A 16687-nucleotide genomic window follows, 5' to 3' on the forward strand; every position below is an offset into this window, starting at 1 on the left:
TACTGGCACAATACTGAGATTCACTGAAAAGGCAGAGCTAAAGCACCGGCGGGTTTTGTCAAAGAAAATAAATGATGGCATAAGTCACAACAGTGCTGGTAGCACGGTTTTGAAAAATACTGTCAAAAGATAGTTACTGTATTGCAACTTTAAATATATCAACATTTGCCTCCTCCCCAGTCATTTTATTCTCACAAGTTGTGAAGTTTGTGTCTTTCCAATGTAAACAAATGGTATTTTTGTACTTAAATAACTATAATAAACATTTTGCATCTAATGTTTTAATTATTCACAATTAATTGTTTGTTGCCAAACTCTGTTTGTGTTCTTTCTTTCTTTTTACAGCTTTTGTGTAGACTTGTGTATTGAAGTGAATATACAATTTTAACTATTTAAAATGTACAAACGAAGTAATACTTGCTATTGTATAAGCAGACAACATAGTGTTAAAATAATGTATAATCCGTTACTTCTAACAACAAACACAACTGCTAGTAAAAAAAACTGTTTGTTATAGTGTAGTCATGTGAGTGCGTGTCGCCTGTACAGATTTCCTTATTTGCGCGTCTGGCAAGCTTGACCATATTTTCCATTACATGTTTTACTGACAGTGAGAGTAACCAATTGCTGTACTATATAGTCATTACGTCAACGTACAAAGTACACGTATTTCTCTCTATGGTCCAATCACTTCCGTGTTTTGCTTGTGTAGAGGCAGCATGTTTAAAAACATTGATCGAGTACAGTTCGAACGGATAAAAGACTGTTGACGCTTTAAACATTTTTATAGATTGCTATGCTAATATGAAGTTAACCAATTTGCAGCTACAAATTATACCAAGTGATTTGTGAGAGACAGTTTTAATAAACACACAAATTGTCTTCGGTATTTTTAAAGCAACCGGCCGGGTATTCTGCTTCGTGGAGAGATGCATCTCAATCTCATGGTCGGCCGAAGAGATGGACGGTCAGATAAAAGTGTGATGGTTTTGCTGCACTTGGCTGTCGTTGTGTTGTTGTCAGTCGGAGTTGCGGGCACTCCAGAGGAACCGAAGCCGGTCCTAGACCAGCTCCCAAAAGAGGTAACAATACAACTTATGGGGTTTCTACCACTGGAAGCTACTTAGCTACTTTGGCTTTTTTTTCCCTCGAAAGCAACGGCCTTTAAAAGCTAACGTCGCTGGCTAGCTGCTAAAAGATCCTCACGTTTTGTGTTCCTGGTTTGGCCCGTGCGGTTAACGAGGTTAACTAACTTAACTTTACCCTAACCAGCGACAATAAGATTGGGGGGGGGGGGTAAATGTTGATTAATTGAAAATGGGGGACCCTGATGTAAACAAGACGAAAGTCTTTCTCTGGTCTGCATCCCCTTAACAATTGTGTGTATTGAGCTGTACTGTATTGTACCCATTCTGCAATCTGTTAATAACGTTTTCAATCAATCAATGTTAGAAGGCATGGGACCATGATAGATGAGGAAATGTCACCACCACTAGCCACCTGGTGTCACTTGACTTCTCCCTTCTAGTTGTGGTATACATGGCTTCTTTGAATAGATTCTACGTCAACAAACCATTTGAAGCTTGTTACACTCTATACATTTCCCATACTACTACCCATGCCCCCCCCCCCCAAACCTCTGCTTAAAACTGTTGTCTTGCTTTTCAGAAAATCCCCAGTCCCCATCCCATAGGCCCAGTCGTGAGTGAAAATGACCCTAGCAAGGGGAACCTTGGCTTCATACATGCCTTTGTGGCTGCCATCTCTGTCATCATTGTATCTGAGTTGGGAGACAAGACCTTCTTCATTGCAGCCATCATGGCCATGCGGTACAACCGCCTCACAGTGCTAGTAGGAGCTATGCTGGCACTGGGTGTTATGACCTGCCTCTCAGGTTGGTGGATATCAGTCTTTGAGCTCAACCAATATGAGATTTTTGTCTTTTATATTGCAATTTTTTTTAAACATTTTCTTGCAAATATCCCATGTAATTTGGACAATACTGTGATATGTATGTGTCTAGCCCTGATTATAATGCAAATGTATTCCTCCATCTCTTACTGATCTATACATTCCTGTGTTTCCCTCAGTGCTATTTGGCTATGCCACCACCATCATCCCCAGAATATACACATACTACGTGTCCACAGCCCTGTTTGCCATTTTTGGCATTCGCATGCTGAGGGAGGGGCTAAGGATGAGTCCGGATGAGGGCCAGGAGGAGCTGGAGGAGGTACAAGCAGAGATCAAGAAGAAGGACGAGGAGGTACGTTGTTTCTAGGGGAACATTTTAGATTATTAGAACGATACCTTATGTTTTATTCACCTACTGGCAGGCCTGTACCCACACCCAACATGACAGGTTGGAGTCCCAACAACGTGAATCTGGTGTTAGCTCTCTTGTAGTTAGCAAAGCAACGCTAGTATGTATAAATGGTTAGGTTCTTTCCATGTTATAGACATAGAATGGCAAAATTACCCAGCATGCATTATTTATTGACCCCCTCCAAAAAGTCGTGCTGCTATGATTTCTTACCATCATCTAAACACATACATTTGTGATGATTTCTCTGGTTTTATAAATGAGGGCCAATGCAGGTCTAACATCTCCAACAATACCTGTTAAATGATGCAAACAAGTCCTAATTGGATACCTCCCTCCACACACATCGATGCACAGCAACACATTCATTTGCCTAACCTTTATTCATTCATCTAAGGATCTAATAAAAAAAATAACGGACTCAAATATTTTAATATATTAATCACATATTCTGTTGCTCTTGAGTTGGTTGAGTTTGAATCAAATTCCTTTTTCCCCTGTTGTTCTCTGTGCAGCTCCAGCGATCTAAACTGGTGAACGGGGCCGCGGACATAGAGGCTGGAGCAGGCAGCACCTTGCCTCATGGAAGGTGGCACAGCATCATCTCTCCCATCTTCCTCCAGGCCTTCACCCTCACCTTCTTAGCGGAGTGGGGGGACCGCTCACAGCTCACCACCATAATCCTGGCGGCCCGCGAGGTTGGTTCACAGCCTCAGTGGCTTCATTTGATACACTGGGATTAATACACAGAAAGGAATGTGTTGTGTTGGTAGTATATATATTTTCTTAACACATCCAGTGCCATTCACTAGAGTTCGCTGTGGGCCGTGTGTGCCAGTGCTGTAATGAACAGGGGTACATGACGGTGTTTGCAGTGCTAAAACTATATTAAATATTATATCTATGGTTCTAATAATATAGTCGATTGTCATTGAGTTTCTTCTGGTCAAGATGCAAAAAACAGAAAATTCTTTCATCAATACATTCCCGTTTTATACCGTGGTGAATATGAGTATAGTTTTAGAGTAATTCTGTGTAATCCCAGGAAACGCAGCTAAACAGCGTTTTATTGCATTTCATTAGGCAGCGTGCCATTCATCGCTTGGATCAACAATCAATCTGAAATCAACGCTAGATTATCGGTATTATGTTTCATCATGCATGCATGAAAGAGGGGGGGGGGGGGTTATGCTTCGATTGTCACCAACGGCATACGTTGTGGAGTAACGTTACAGGACACGCGGATCACAATGGAGGCATGCTCGGATCAACACAAGATTGATAACATATAGCACTAACCTTGACTAGGATGTACTGCAAAAAGAATAATCCAATTATCTGATCGCCATTCCAAGTATTGATCTCGATCGTGTTGCCAAGATATTCCACGAAATTACATGGATCAAGAATTATGCTTGATTCTCCCCAGTCCATGTGTTATAACCGTTGCTACTGCCCGAGTAGGAAAACCCGTACTGGATTTGTTAGATCAACATACAGGCTGAGCCAGAGTGAATCCAAGGATGTGCAATAGCGGCTGCAAGGCGTTAGGCGGCAGTATTGGATGTTTGTGATCTCAGACCCATTCAGGACAGCCTGCACAAGGTGCCTGGATGGATTATGAATGGCAATAGCGAATAAAAGAAATAACGACCCAGAAACGAGAATCTTCGTTTTTTGGCACTGAACCGTTGGGCCACAGAAATGAGAATTCTCGTGAACGGCAACCAAAGGGTTAATGTATTTAGTATATATTTATGTTGGTAGTATATATTATTTATGTTGGTAGTATATGTTGTGACTTGGTTTAGCATCCCTTGATGACTGTGAAAGACGAACCCCACAAAGATGAGTGTATTTTTAGATCTCAATGTTTAATATTGAGCCCAAATTGATATAGTCACATAGGAAAGGAAAGCAACCGTTGTGATTGGAGGATCAAGAAAAGAGGGCAGGGTTTGCGATAAGTCAATTGACGAGGACTAAAAAAGAAACTGTCTTGTTTTTTTAGGACCCATTTGGAGTTGCGGTAGGCGGGACACTTGGACACTGTCTGTGTACAGGACTAGCTGTGATTGGTGGAAGGATGATTGCCCAGAAGATATCTGTCAGAACAGGTAAGATACTGTCTATAGAAATTCTAGCCTTTATTATTTGAAATTCTTTTAGGACATTTCTGGTTGTAGAAAGTCAGTTTCTCACTCACACTCCCCCATCAGATCAACATACAGGATCATGCCAGCGTCATGGCAGCATATATTTTGCAATGTACACTGGCTGTGACAGCAAAGATGAGTTTCAGCAATAGAAATTGAAATATCTGGGCATAAATGCACATAATCACTGCTGGTTTAAATTCTAACGGGTTTCACTTGATCTAGTCCAAAATGATGTAGGCCTATATACCCATTTATTAATTGTGAATACCAGTATATGATGTATGGCATTGCACCATATTGTGTGGCAATATATTGTCCCTCGTCATAAATACTATGCCAAAGAATCAGGGGTGAAAATACAAAAAGATTGTAGCCAATTGATATAAAACAGTATTTTCTTTCCTTGCCTGCAATTTAAAAAAAATCTGTGTCCTTTCTCTCACAAATATGATGAGACATAAAACCAATAAGGGTGAAACCTTTTTGTCATGGCACAGTGTTTCCCAGCTACCCAGTTTGTGCAATCATGGCACCAGCATCCAAAAACAAGTGCATGTTCGCCTCTTCCTGTTGACCCATAGCCTACAGAGCTTGGACATGGAATGTCCGGAATGTCTAGAGCAGCAATATGGATAGGATATCGGGACAACTTTGAGGAGCGTTAAACCAGGGCAGTACACAGAAGAAACAGACAGAGTTTGAGTGACAGGAGGGAAATGTGGCTCTGGGGCGACAGTGGCTCGGGAGGTAGAGCAGTCATCTGGCAATCGGGAGGTTCCCGGTTTGATTCCCGCTCCTCCCAGGCAGCGTATCGATGTGTCCTTGAGCAAGACACTTAACCCCTAATTGCTCCCGATGAGCAGGTTGGCACCTTGCATGGTTGCCTCCGCTGTCGGTGTGTGAGTGAATGGGTAAAATGTGAGTAACAAATTGTAAAGCGCTTTGGATAAAAGCGCTATATAAAAAAGCAGCCATTTACCATTTACCAAATGAGCTACTCGTATACATAATTCCTATGTATTATAGCCTAATAGCAGCATAATCAAATCATTGTCATAAGGAAGAACACAAGTTGCATTATTTCTTTGCATGTGAACAACTAGTATCACATTATTTGAATAATTATCTGACATTTCCAAAACAGGAACATGGTGCCTTTCAGCCAATCCATATAAAATTTCTTAATCCTTTGATAATTTTGCAGTACTTCATGGTTAGAAAGGCACGGCTACAGCGGCGGTTAGGTGGCCGAGCGGAGATTGCGTTCGTCACCAGCCCCGGAGCTGAGCTGGATTTGCCTGTTCGAATCCAGCTCACAGCTCCGGGGTTGTCACCAGCTTGGCTGGCCGTCTGCACTGATACAATTGGCTGTATCAGAGGGTGGGAGAAGCTGGCGGTGTGGGACCGGGTCGTTGTAAACAGCGACTCCTACAGTTCGGTCGGGGCGCCTGCTAAGCGCGGATTGGACGTGAGGGGGATAGTGTGGTCCTCCCACACGCTACGCCCTCTCAATGAGAATCCGCGCTGCCAGGTGAAAAGAAGCGGTGATTGGCTGGACGTGTGTCGGAGGAAGCACGTGGTAGCCTCCACTCTCCCAGATGATCTGACTGTGGGGGGTAAGTGCGCAGCGACCAGGAAGGGACTGGGAATTGGCATACGACTAACATTGGGATGGGAGAAAATCGGCGGAAAAATGGAGGGGGAAAAAAGACCAAAAAAAAAAAAAAAGGCACGGCTACTCGTCAGCTTAAAAAGGCAGCAAAATAAAGTTACTCTCAACTGAAATGACAAGGAGCAGAAAAATTAACAACTTGAACAAATAGTCTAAAATTATTTTGATGTAGGTCTACAATATATTATTTAGCCCATTTGTAACTGAGGGGTACAATTCCCTGACTGTATTAATCAAGTACTGATATCATTAAATCACTACCGTCTATGTACTCCTGGCCAATACTGTACATAAGTATTATTAGATTAGAACACTCCCACAATAACACGGTTTTCCACACAAAATACTCGGTTAGAATATTTATTACATAAAAGGGATAGTATTACATAATATACTTTGCTTAGATTGCGCTTATAAGGCAAATAGAATGTGCATAGGCGAGTCAATAGTAAATATTAAGTAATTATCTAGGGATCTTCTGGGAAAGGGTGTACTACCGGTTGTAAGCCAGCAGAGGGAGGCAAAGCTCTAGGCAAGTCAATGGTTCACGGGGGCGATGTCACCCCTGGAGCAGCGGGGAGAAGCAGCCTGGTCCCAGGATGCGCGCCGTGTAGGTGAGAGCCGTGGAGTCTCTGGTACGACAGAAACAGGCTTGAGTGATGTCTCCACGGGCACGTGGATCCCACAGCAGTGGGTGTAGACGGTTCTCTGCTTCCAGCAGCGTAGTGAAGAATGAAGAATAATAATCCTTGCCGGAAAAGTGGCACTGCGGGCGGGGTGTAAATCCCCGTGGTGCTGCTGCTCCGGTGTAAATCCTCCGGTGCGGTAATGCACGGCTGAACTTGACGTTACTATACTATTAGCACGGGCAATAAGTGCTCTATGTCGACGCACAATTACTCACTCCACGTGGTCTTTGACTCGTAATGAAGGTTTACTAATGAATAGCGAACGATACGACAAACAGACGTATTAGGATAACACGAGACTATCTTGGGGCGATGCGAGCCCTGCTCTGCCCACGTTGCGTAGTGGGTGAGACGTTGCTTGGATAACTGGACCAGACTGAACTGAAGGCGAACTGAAAGGGAACTGCAAGGGAAGTTCTGTATTTGCTGGTCATATTTATACGTACGGTGGACAAATAGTGCCTATCTCGCCTCTCGGTCTCGTAGCCGTGGGCGAAAAGCGGGCATGTTTGGGCAAGTCCTGGCGGTAGCTTTCAAGTCAGCTCGAGGGGGGGGGCGCTGGCGCCTAGGGGATCGCTTCCAATAGGAGAACGAATATTATGGTCTGTCCTGCTACCAGGTAAAGGGATATTCCGTATATATTGTACAAGGAATATACAGGGGATATCAAACGATATACAAATATTATACATGGGATCTCAGGCAATAAATATATATATTCGGTTTAATCTGACCCTTTGTAACAGCCGCCCCCTAATTAGTCCCACCTAATTAGCTAAGCAGAGACAGATTAACCGCACTGTCCACTACTCAATGTCCGTTGTGAGGGGTCGGGCAGTTCACAAAGTCAGGGGTCATGGTCGTCATTAGGCGAGTCGGGGAGCCTTGGCGACTATCAGCCTCGCCACGGGTCGGTTGTAGGGCCGCCCTTGGCCGAGCACTTCTGCCACTCTGACCTTTCCGTCGGCACCAGTGGTCACTTTGCTTACGCGGCCGGCCGGCCGGCCACGCAGCTCGGGGTGGTGACTGGTCTATGGTCATGACGACTGGACGGGATGAGGGGGGGCTTGGGAGGAAGCGGGCCTGAGACTGCTTTGATCTTTGCTTGGCTGTGCTTTCTCCTCCTCCTCCGTCTGTTTCGTTTGTTCGCTCTGTACCCCGTGTGAGGAGGGGCCGGTCCCGGCCGCCCCGTCAAGGAGTCGCTTGGGGTGCTGGGTTCGAGGTCAGCTACGTCTGAAGCGCAGCTGAGGGGGGTGGAGTTCCGAACTCCCTCTGGTACCCACGGTTCTCTCACTGGCCTCTCGCTTAATGTCAATAGCCTCTGCTGTACGGGGGAGAGGCCGGTGTCTTCTTCTGTCTCTCTGGAGTGGAGGCAACTAGTGGCTGCTGTTCGGTTGAGAGATTTAGCGAGGGGGCCTTGCAATGTCCATCCTAGGCGGGTCTCGACTGCTGCAGGACAGCCTCGGGGGCCTGTATGGACCCGGTCAATCGGGACTATGAGTTCTGCATGGTCGGAGCCTATCAACAGGGTCGGGGTAGCGCCGTCTATGAGCGGGATAGGTAATTGACGCAGGTGCACATATTTATCCATCAACTTGGTGACAGGGTAGGTGTACTGCGATAGTCCTATTTCTTGGCTGGTGAAAGCATTTGTGATCTTGTACCGTCGCTCTGGCTGCCCGCTTGCTGCGATAGTGAAGGAGACATTCTCGCCCTTTATCGTCTTTAAATCTCTTCTTATTGTCCGAATCGTCATTTGGTTCTCGCTCCCCCGCAGTCCCAGCTGGGCCGCGGCGGACGCGAGCAGAAGGGTCTTCTCTGACCCGTCATCAAGGACGGCGTAAGTGTCCATGACTTTGTCCCCGTGGCTCAGGAGCACTCTGACCACTTTGAGGAGCACACGGGGGGTCCCGCTATGCTGGGGGTCTATGTGGAGCACTCCTGTCTCGGGTGGTGACGTAGACTCTATATGGTACGAGTCGCACCTTGTCCGCCAGTGTCTGCCGTGGCAGTCGGGACACCAGGGAGCGGTCTGGTGGAACTTTGGTTCTGGTGCCACCGCCTCGGCGTGGTACATGACCGCGACGGGCCCACTCGGTTGTCCTGGCTGACGCTTGTTGAGGTCATGCAGGACCTCCAGGTGGGTGCCACCGCACCTGCTGCACTTCCTTTTCAAGTGGCACTCAGCTGCTAGGTGGCTGCGCGCGCAGCGGAAGCAGCGGCGGTGGTCCTTGACCCACTGGCTCACATCATCCGTGGTCAGCTTCTTGAAATCTTCGCACTGATGGAGCCGATGTTCTCCCTCACAGTACTGGCACTCAATCTTCCACTGGTCCTCTTTCGTCGAGGGGGTGTTGTGGTTGGAGTGCTGCGGTACTGCTTCGGCTTGGTGCATAACAGTCACCGATCTTCTTCCATCATTTATTCTCCTGGGTCCCTCTCTGGAGCTTGGCGTGCTCCGCCCGAAGGTGTCCAGTCGTAAGCTGCTGACCTCTCTCGCCAGGAAGTCGGCCAGATCAAGGAGGGATGGCTCGGGGCCGTCGGGGTCGCGGTAGTCCCTCTGCCGCCGAAAGCGCTCCTGTCTTGCGGGTGGCAGCTTCTCCAAAATCCTCTCAACGTTAGAGTTGGCGTATAGCTCATGCCTGCCCTTCTCCCGTTGCGCTCCCAGCATCCCCACCAGGGACTGCACTTTGATTGACAGGTCGTCTAGTGAGCGATTGTCTGTGGCTGGGGGTAGGCGGTCAATATGCCTTATCTCTTCTATTACGTAATCCCATATACGTCCATATCTCTGGTCCAGCGCCGCTAGGGCCGCTGTGTATGGTGTCGAAGAGGTGGCATAGGCCAGCGCTATATTGTGCGCTCGCGGTACTTTCAGGTGCTTCAGTAATATTGCATACTTGTGGCGTTCACCAGCGACATCCACCATCATTGTCTCTAGGCACATCCGGAGCTCCGTATACTGTGCTCGACTCTCATAGGCGAAGTCGGGAAATGACGGCGTGGCAATGTATGATGTCATGGATGACTGGCACATCGGTGAGCGTTGGGGGAGAGGCCTCCTAGGCGAGTCTCCTCTTACGTGTCGTCTTGGGCTGGTACTTGGTGGGTACCGAAGGTCGGGTACCCAGGTGCTGTTCCTCGGGGCTGGCGGTGCGTCAAACTCACCCGTGAGTTGAGTCGGGGGTTTGTAGCGCAGGGCCTCGGGGCTGACTTCTGGGCTGTACTGGACCTCCTGGTCCTGAGTACGTTGCTGCGGGTCGGGGCTGTACTGGGCCTCCTGGGCCAGAGCACGTTGCTGCTGGTCGGCTTGACACTCATCTTCCTCCTCCTCCTCTTCCTCTGCTAGGACCTGGAGTCTTTTGTTCAGTCTCTCGGCGTGGTTCGGTTCTGTACCCCGGTTGCTAGGTCTCGTATGGACCGGCTGGGGAGGGGGTTCGGAGACGTGGACAGGATCCTCCTGTAGGCGGGGTCCCGGGTCGCTTCGTCGGGTAGGGGAATGTGTCCTAGACCCATGTCTCGACGATCTCTGGGAGCTCCGTGCGGAGTGAGGGGGTGTCGCCATGGCAACCAGTTTGTCCATCAGCTCCGCCTGCAGCCGGTCGCGCTCTGCCTCGCGCCGGGCATGGGCTGCGTCTCGCGCGGCTTCGCGCTGGGCATTGGCGATGTCGCGCTGCGCATTGGCACTGGCCTGGGCAGCGTCGCGCTGTGCGTTGGCGACGTCACGCTGGGCATTGGCGCTGGCATGGGCGGCGTGGAGCTGTGCATTTGCGACGTCGGCGCGGCTTCTCTCGATGTTCTCTTCTGTCTGGAGGCGTCTGGTCTCCAGTCTTATTCGGTCGTCCTCGCTCCTTTGTTGCGCCTGGAAGCGCTCTCGCTCACCTGCGTAATGTTCGCGCTCGCACGTCTGTTGCGCTTGAAGTCGATCGCGTTCGGTGGAGGCTGCCAGGGTGGCGATGAGTGCTTGCGCCAGCATCTTGTCCGCCTCGCTGGGGGAAGACGCCGTTCGGGGCGATCGGCTCCCGGCAGTACTGGTTGGAGATCCGTTCTCCTGTTGCGTACCGAGGAGATCCGTCTCCTGGGTGCGCGTCTCTTTAGGGTTGTCTTCCTCCCGGAGCTGATCGGGGGCTATTTCTTCGGTATTGTCTGGGGGTAAAGTCGTGTCAGTTCCCTCCTGGTCCCCACCGTGAGCTTGGTCAGTTACATTAGCACCCACTAGGGCCTCTGTGGTCGGGGTAACCTGGTTGTTAGGGTCGGACATAATTTTACTTTCTACTTTTTCCGCGTTTGACTTCCCTTTAAAGCTAGGTATTGGACTGACAGAGTATGCCTCTAGGTAGGGAGGTGGCTGTCGTCTGCGCTGCGGGCGATCTAGCTTAGGAGAACCGTTTGTGGAGTGTTCGTCATCGGCCATGTCAATATTAATATTATATTAATATTACGCTAATTATTATCCGGGGCTCGAAGGACCAATTCTAACTGAGGGGTACAATTCCCTGACTGTATTAATCAAGTACTGATATCATTAAATCACTACCGTCTATGTACTCCTGGCCAATACTGTACATAAGTATTATTAGATTAGAACACTCTCACAATAACACGGTTTTCCACACAAAATACTCGGTTAGAATATTTATTACATAAAAGGGATAGTATTACATAATATACTTTGCTTAGATTGCGCTTATAAGGCAAATAGAATGTGCATAGGCGAGTCAATAGTAAATATTAAGTAATTATCTAGGGATCTTCTGGGAAAGGGTGTACTACCGGTTGTAAGCCAGCAGAGGGAGGCAAAGCTCTAGGCAAGTCAATGGTTCACGGGGGCGATGTCACCCCTGGAGCAGCGGGGAGAAGCAGCCTGGTCCCAGGATGCGCGCCGTGTAGGTGAGAGCCGTGGAGTCTCTGGTACGACAGAAACAGGCTTGAGTGATGTCTCCACGGGCACGTGGATCCCACAGCAGTGGGTGTAGACGGTTCTCTGCTTCCAGCAGCGTAGTGAAGAATGAAGAATAATAATCCTTGCCGGAAAAGTGGCACTGCGGGCGGGGTGTAAATCCCCCGTGGTGCTGCTGCTCCGGTGTAAATCCTCCGGTGCGGTAATGCACGGCTGAACTTGACGTTACTATACTATTAGCACGGGCAATAAGTGCTCTATGTCGACGCACAATTACTCACTCCACGTGGTCTTTGACTCGTAATGAAGGTTTACTAATGAATAGCGAACGATACGACAAACAGACGTATTAGGATAACACGAGACTATCTTGGGGCGATGCGAGCCCTGCTCTGCCCACGTTGCGTAGTGGGTGAGACGTTGCTTGGATAACTGGACCAGACTGAACTGAAGGCGAACTGAAAGGGAACTGCAAGGGAAGTTCTGTATTTGCTGGTCATATTTATACGTACGGTGGACAAATAGTGCCTATCTCATTTCTGTCGCCTCTCGGTCTCGTAGCCGTGGGCGAAAAGCGGGCATGTTTGGGCAAGTCCTGGCGGTAGCTTTCAAGTCAGCTCGAGGGGGGGGGGCGCTGGCGCCTAGGGGATCGTTTCCAATAGGAGAACGAATATTATGGTCTGTCCTGCTACCAGGTAAAGGGATATTCCGTATATATTGTACAAGGAATATACAGGGGATATCAAACGATATACAAATATTATACATGGGATCTCAGGCAATAAATATATATATTCGGTTTAATCTGACCCTTTGTAACACCATTCATTTCTGCTTTATTCAACCACAGGGTTCACACAATAGCATAGGAAAACACTAGCCTACATAATTATTAAATACATATATAATAATAAATTGTATTTTAGTGCACTTTTCGTTCACTAGGATCCCAAAGTGCTACAGGGTTAAAACATAGTTAAAAAAAAAAAACAACACAAGAAAAAAAAATTATCGCAAGGAATAGCTAGCAATCAAAGGCCTTTTGAAAAATAAATGTTTTCAGGCCTGCTTTAAAAGAGTCCAGGCTCTGTGGTGCCCTTAGTTGGATGGGGAGGCAGTTGGATGGGGAGGCTGTTCCAATTGAACAATGTATTTATATGTAGAAGTGAAATGACAATGAATCAATATGACCTGTAGCCTATGAGGCAATGTACATATCCGTTACTCTTTCAAATGAATGCCTATGAATGCCTACTCATCTAGCCTATCACTTCAATCAGGAAACTGAAATCTTGCCACAGTAAGAAGAGATCACATCATTTAACATAATTCTGCATGGATTTCTTTGAGAACATTTATTAGCAGTCAATGTATTTCTACACTTCACTGATGCGCAGCAGCAGGAAGAAATAGACTTGAAGTGTAACAAGAACAGCGTAGAAATCACTCTCCTATTACTTCCATCTTACTTCCGCGCAGCGTGGAGATTGCAGCATTGAATACAATTAGAGACTTAGAGTGTCTCTGTGCCATCATAAAAACACTGACTGTGGGTTGTGTAGAGGTCTAAGCACTCGTCTACCACTGCAGAGACCCAGGTTCAATTCCCGGCAGCGGTACCTCCGGCATGGTCAATCATCCTTATGGTATGGAGTCCTGGTCGCTGCAACAGCGACTCCTACTGGTTGGACTCCAACTGCCTGTTCAGTAGGGAGGGGATCTGGGGGAGCCTCTTAATGCATTATGCTCTCCCAGTATGTGGTAGTCTACACCCTCTCCAGATGGACAGTAGGGCAGCGCAACAACCAGGAGGGAATTCGAGTGATTTAAATTGTGGGATGGGAGCAAGTAAAAAGGCAAAAAATAAATGCTGCCTCTAGATTCCTTGTCAGGAAGAAATTGCCAAGAGATCCTATAAAAAGGTGTTTGGTCAAATCTTTGTAGATTTTTACAAGTACAGTATACATGAGATATCCACTGTTTGAAGAAAACATCTACTCCTACAATATGATTGCTGTTATAAAAGTAAAACGTATTAAAGAATATTTAAGTTTTTGGCTAATAAAATACATTTACTTAAACAAAACAGTAACACTTTTGAGGATAATCCCGGTTCTTTTAATTTTTATATTGAGTAGTGAACTTCGAGCCTGGAATACTTGTGTAGTTCTATCTTCCAACATGGCTGCCTGTAACATAGCAACCATTGTTTTGTACATGGCAATGGAAGAGACAACGGTTGCTATATGAGTTGCTATGTGTTGATATATGAGAAATAAATGAACAAAAACGTAGTCATTCGGTATCTTATTACTGGATCTTGTAAAAAAAAAAAAAATCAGAACAGTAATATTGTGCTTTTAATTATCTCCTACCGCTGCACCAAGATGAGGCAATTTCAGAGGTTTTGGATCCAGCCTTGTGAAGTTTTTTTGGAAACTTGATAGTATTTTGGAATGAAACCCTTCCACTGTAGTTGAAGAACAATACCAATCTAGTTATGTAATGGATATGATATGCTTGTTTTTGTTTCCATAGTTACAATCATCGGGGGGATCGTGTTCCTGGCCTTTGCCTTCTCTGCGCTTTTCATCAAGCCGGAGGCAGGATTCTGAGTGGAGAAAAGACTTTCAGGCAAATTTTGTATATAAATGTAAAGCTCAACCATGTTTCTGTAAAGAGGCTATACTCTTGACTGTGCATTTGTGTGCAATGAAAGCGAGTGTATGCGTGTGCATGTGTGTTTCTGACTTCTGGGACGCATTTCATACTACAAACCAGTTGATTGGGGCGGCGGCTTGTCCATTCGTGGACAAAAGCACCATCCCCAATTTGGGGGAAAAGCTCATTTTTTGGTCAGTGGTTAACGTTAGTGTTAGGTTACGGTTAGGGTTGGGCATGTAGTTGTTATGGTTATGGTTAAGAGCTAAGGAATGAATGTAAGTCAACGCAATGTTCCAAAAAGTGGCCTAAGTAAATGAGTGACTGTTGAGTGTGAGTGAGTGTGAGTGAGTAAATGAATGAGAGTTGTACTCATAGCCAGGTGTTTGTGAGTGAGTGAGAGAGAGACCGATGGATGACTGGAGTGTGTCTGAATACTGCCCTCTTACTGAGTCTGTGACCCCTCAAGTATAGATTCTGTAACGTTAGCTTGACGGAATCTGACATACCTCCCTCACACTCAGCCCCGGCAGTGCCGTACTGGGTCAGTTTAGTTGAGTATTTTCCTTGGCCTCGGTTCTATTTTATGCCGAGTTGTTCGCTTGCCTCTCAAAACATGTGCCCCAAGTGCTGTCGAGTGGTTGCTGACGTGCTGCTCAACCTCAGGTCACCAGTACTGTGGGTGAAGACGGTGTTTGTGGGAAGGTTTGTCACGTCGATCCACGCAGCTGCCATTCCCTCAGAATATCTACAACACTTCAAGGGCCGTATTACTCGGTTATTTATTAACCCCCCCCCGTTATCTCTTTCTCACGACCCCTCTTCTATCCACGTGGCAGATCCGTTTACTCCTTGGACGTTTTCTTTTTCCGCTTATGCTGCCGTCTTGACCAGGACTCCTTGGAAGAAGAGATCTTGTGTCTCAATGGGACCGCCCTGGCTAAATAAAGGATAAATAATCAAATGAAAGGAAATGGCACTCTTTGCTACTGTGACTTAATTTTATTTTAATTTTGTTTTTTACTATTCAGTGGGCCCTACTTTACCTTACTCCAGATTAGATTAGTGATGGTAATCTATTTATGTCCCACAGAGGAAGTGACTTAAAGGAAAACGCCAACATTTTGGGAAATTATCTTATTTGCCATCTTCCCTGGAGTTGGACAAGAAGATACATACCTTTGTTGTCTCTGTGCGTGCGTTAGGCTTAGGGAACGCCCGCTCCGTTATCTTAGCTTCATCACTGGAAGTGGGTCAGACTTGTACCCTCAAGTTCCCTACAGTCACGAAAGGATCCGAACCGATTGAAGTTTATGGATACCATGACTTAAAATCCTCTTACCTTGACGATTAAAAGCCTCCCCAATTTAGAAAACGGTATTCCCATGGCTGGTGTTGATATGCTGCTACTGTAGCTAACGAAAACCAACAACCGGACACTCAAGCAGATAACGAGGGTAATAACTTCCGGTCGGGGGGGGGGGGGGTTAAAAAATAAAAGAGCGACGTCTATAGCAGCGGAAATACGTTTATTTTGTACATTATCTAACGTTAACACGAACCTAAACTAACTTTAGGTTAGTTGTAACGTTAGTTTAGGTTCGTGTTAACATTAGATAATGTACAAAATAAACGTATTTCCGCTGCTATAGATGTCGCTCTTTTATTTTATTTTGTCATGGTATCCATAAACTTCAATCGGTTCAGATACTTTCGTGACTGTAGGGAACTTGAGGGTACAAGTCTGACCCACTTCCAGTGATGAAGCTAAGCTAACGGAGCGGGCGTTCCCTAAGCCTAACGCACGCACAGAGACGACAAAGGTATGTATCTTCTTGTCTAACTCCAGGGAATTTCCCTAAATGTTGGCGTTTTCCTTTAACAGACAGATTATGCACAGTCGGAATTCTAATGAGGATCTTGAATCAACAGGAAGTTACTGTCCACATTCCGACCTCCTGGCGGACGCACCTCCAGTTTCTTAATTTGCTGTTAAACTTTAGGCATCACGTGAGGAAGTCGTGAAGAAATATTTGAACCACGTCATTTCTTTCTTGTTCTTTTTTTAACCAAAGTAATTATTTGATAGCTTAGTCCTTCATGTCACCACCGACACACTAGGGACAGTCTTTTAAAACTTGAGATCTCAACCACTAAGTTGCTTCATTCTTTAAGGTGGGCTGTATTTATTTACAACTTGAGACTGCAGAGATTACGATTTTTGCCTAATACTGTAGACTAGGAATGGGTTGGGCATGGATACCATGAAAACATCTACCTGGT

General features: G+C 46.4%; 1 protein-coding gene across 1 annotated transcript; it reads left to right on the forward strand.

The window, feature by feature from the left end:
- The first annotated feature begins 732 nt into the window (after window positions 1–732).
- Window positions 733–15869, forward strand: tmem165 (transmembrane protein 165). Its single transcript, XM_084309122.1, has 6 exons — window positions 733–1082; window positions 1669–1894; window positions 2091–2266; window positions 2839–3021; window positions 4335–4440; window positions 14282–15869. The coding sequence occupies exons 1-6, from the start codon at window positions 930–932 to the stop codon at window positions 14356–14358; spliced, it is 921 nt and encodes a 306-aa protein (XP_084165248.1). The 5' UTR covers window positions 733–929; the 3' UTR covers window positions 14359–15869.
- The last annotated feature ends 818 nt before the right edge of the window (window positions 15870–16687 follow it).

The sequence above is a fragment of the Notolepis coatsorum genome (genome assembly GCF_963971535.1).
Source record: "Notolepis coatsorum genome assembly, chromosome: 2".
NCBI classification, from domain to species: Eukaryota; Metazoa; Chordata; class Actinopteri; order Aulopiformes; family Paralepididae; genus Notolepis; species Notolepis coatsorum.

Bases quoted from the DNA above. Each gene is read 5' to 3' on its own strand.
- tmem165 (XM_084309122.1), top strand. From the start codon at position 930: ATGCATCTCAATCTCATGGTCGGCCGAAGAGATGGACGGTCAGATAAA. The intron at 2,267-2,838 runs GTACGTTGTTTC...TTCTCTGTGCAG, and splicing joins TCAAGAAGAAGGACGAGGAG to CTCCAGCGATCTAAACTGGT. The intron at 3,022-4,334 runs GTTGGTTCACAG...TTGTTTTTTTAG, and splicing joins TAATCCTGGCGGCCCGCGAG to GACCCATTTGGAGTTGCGGT.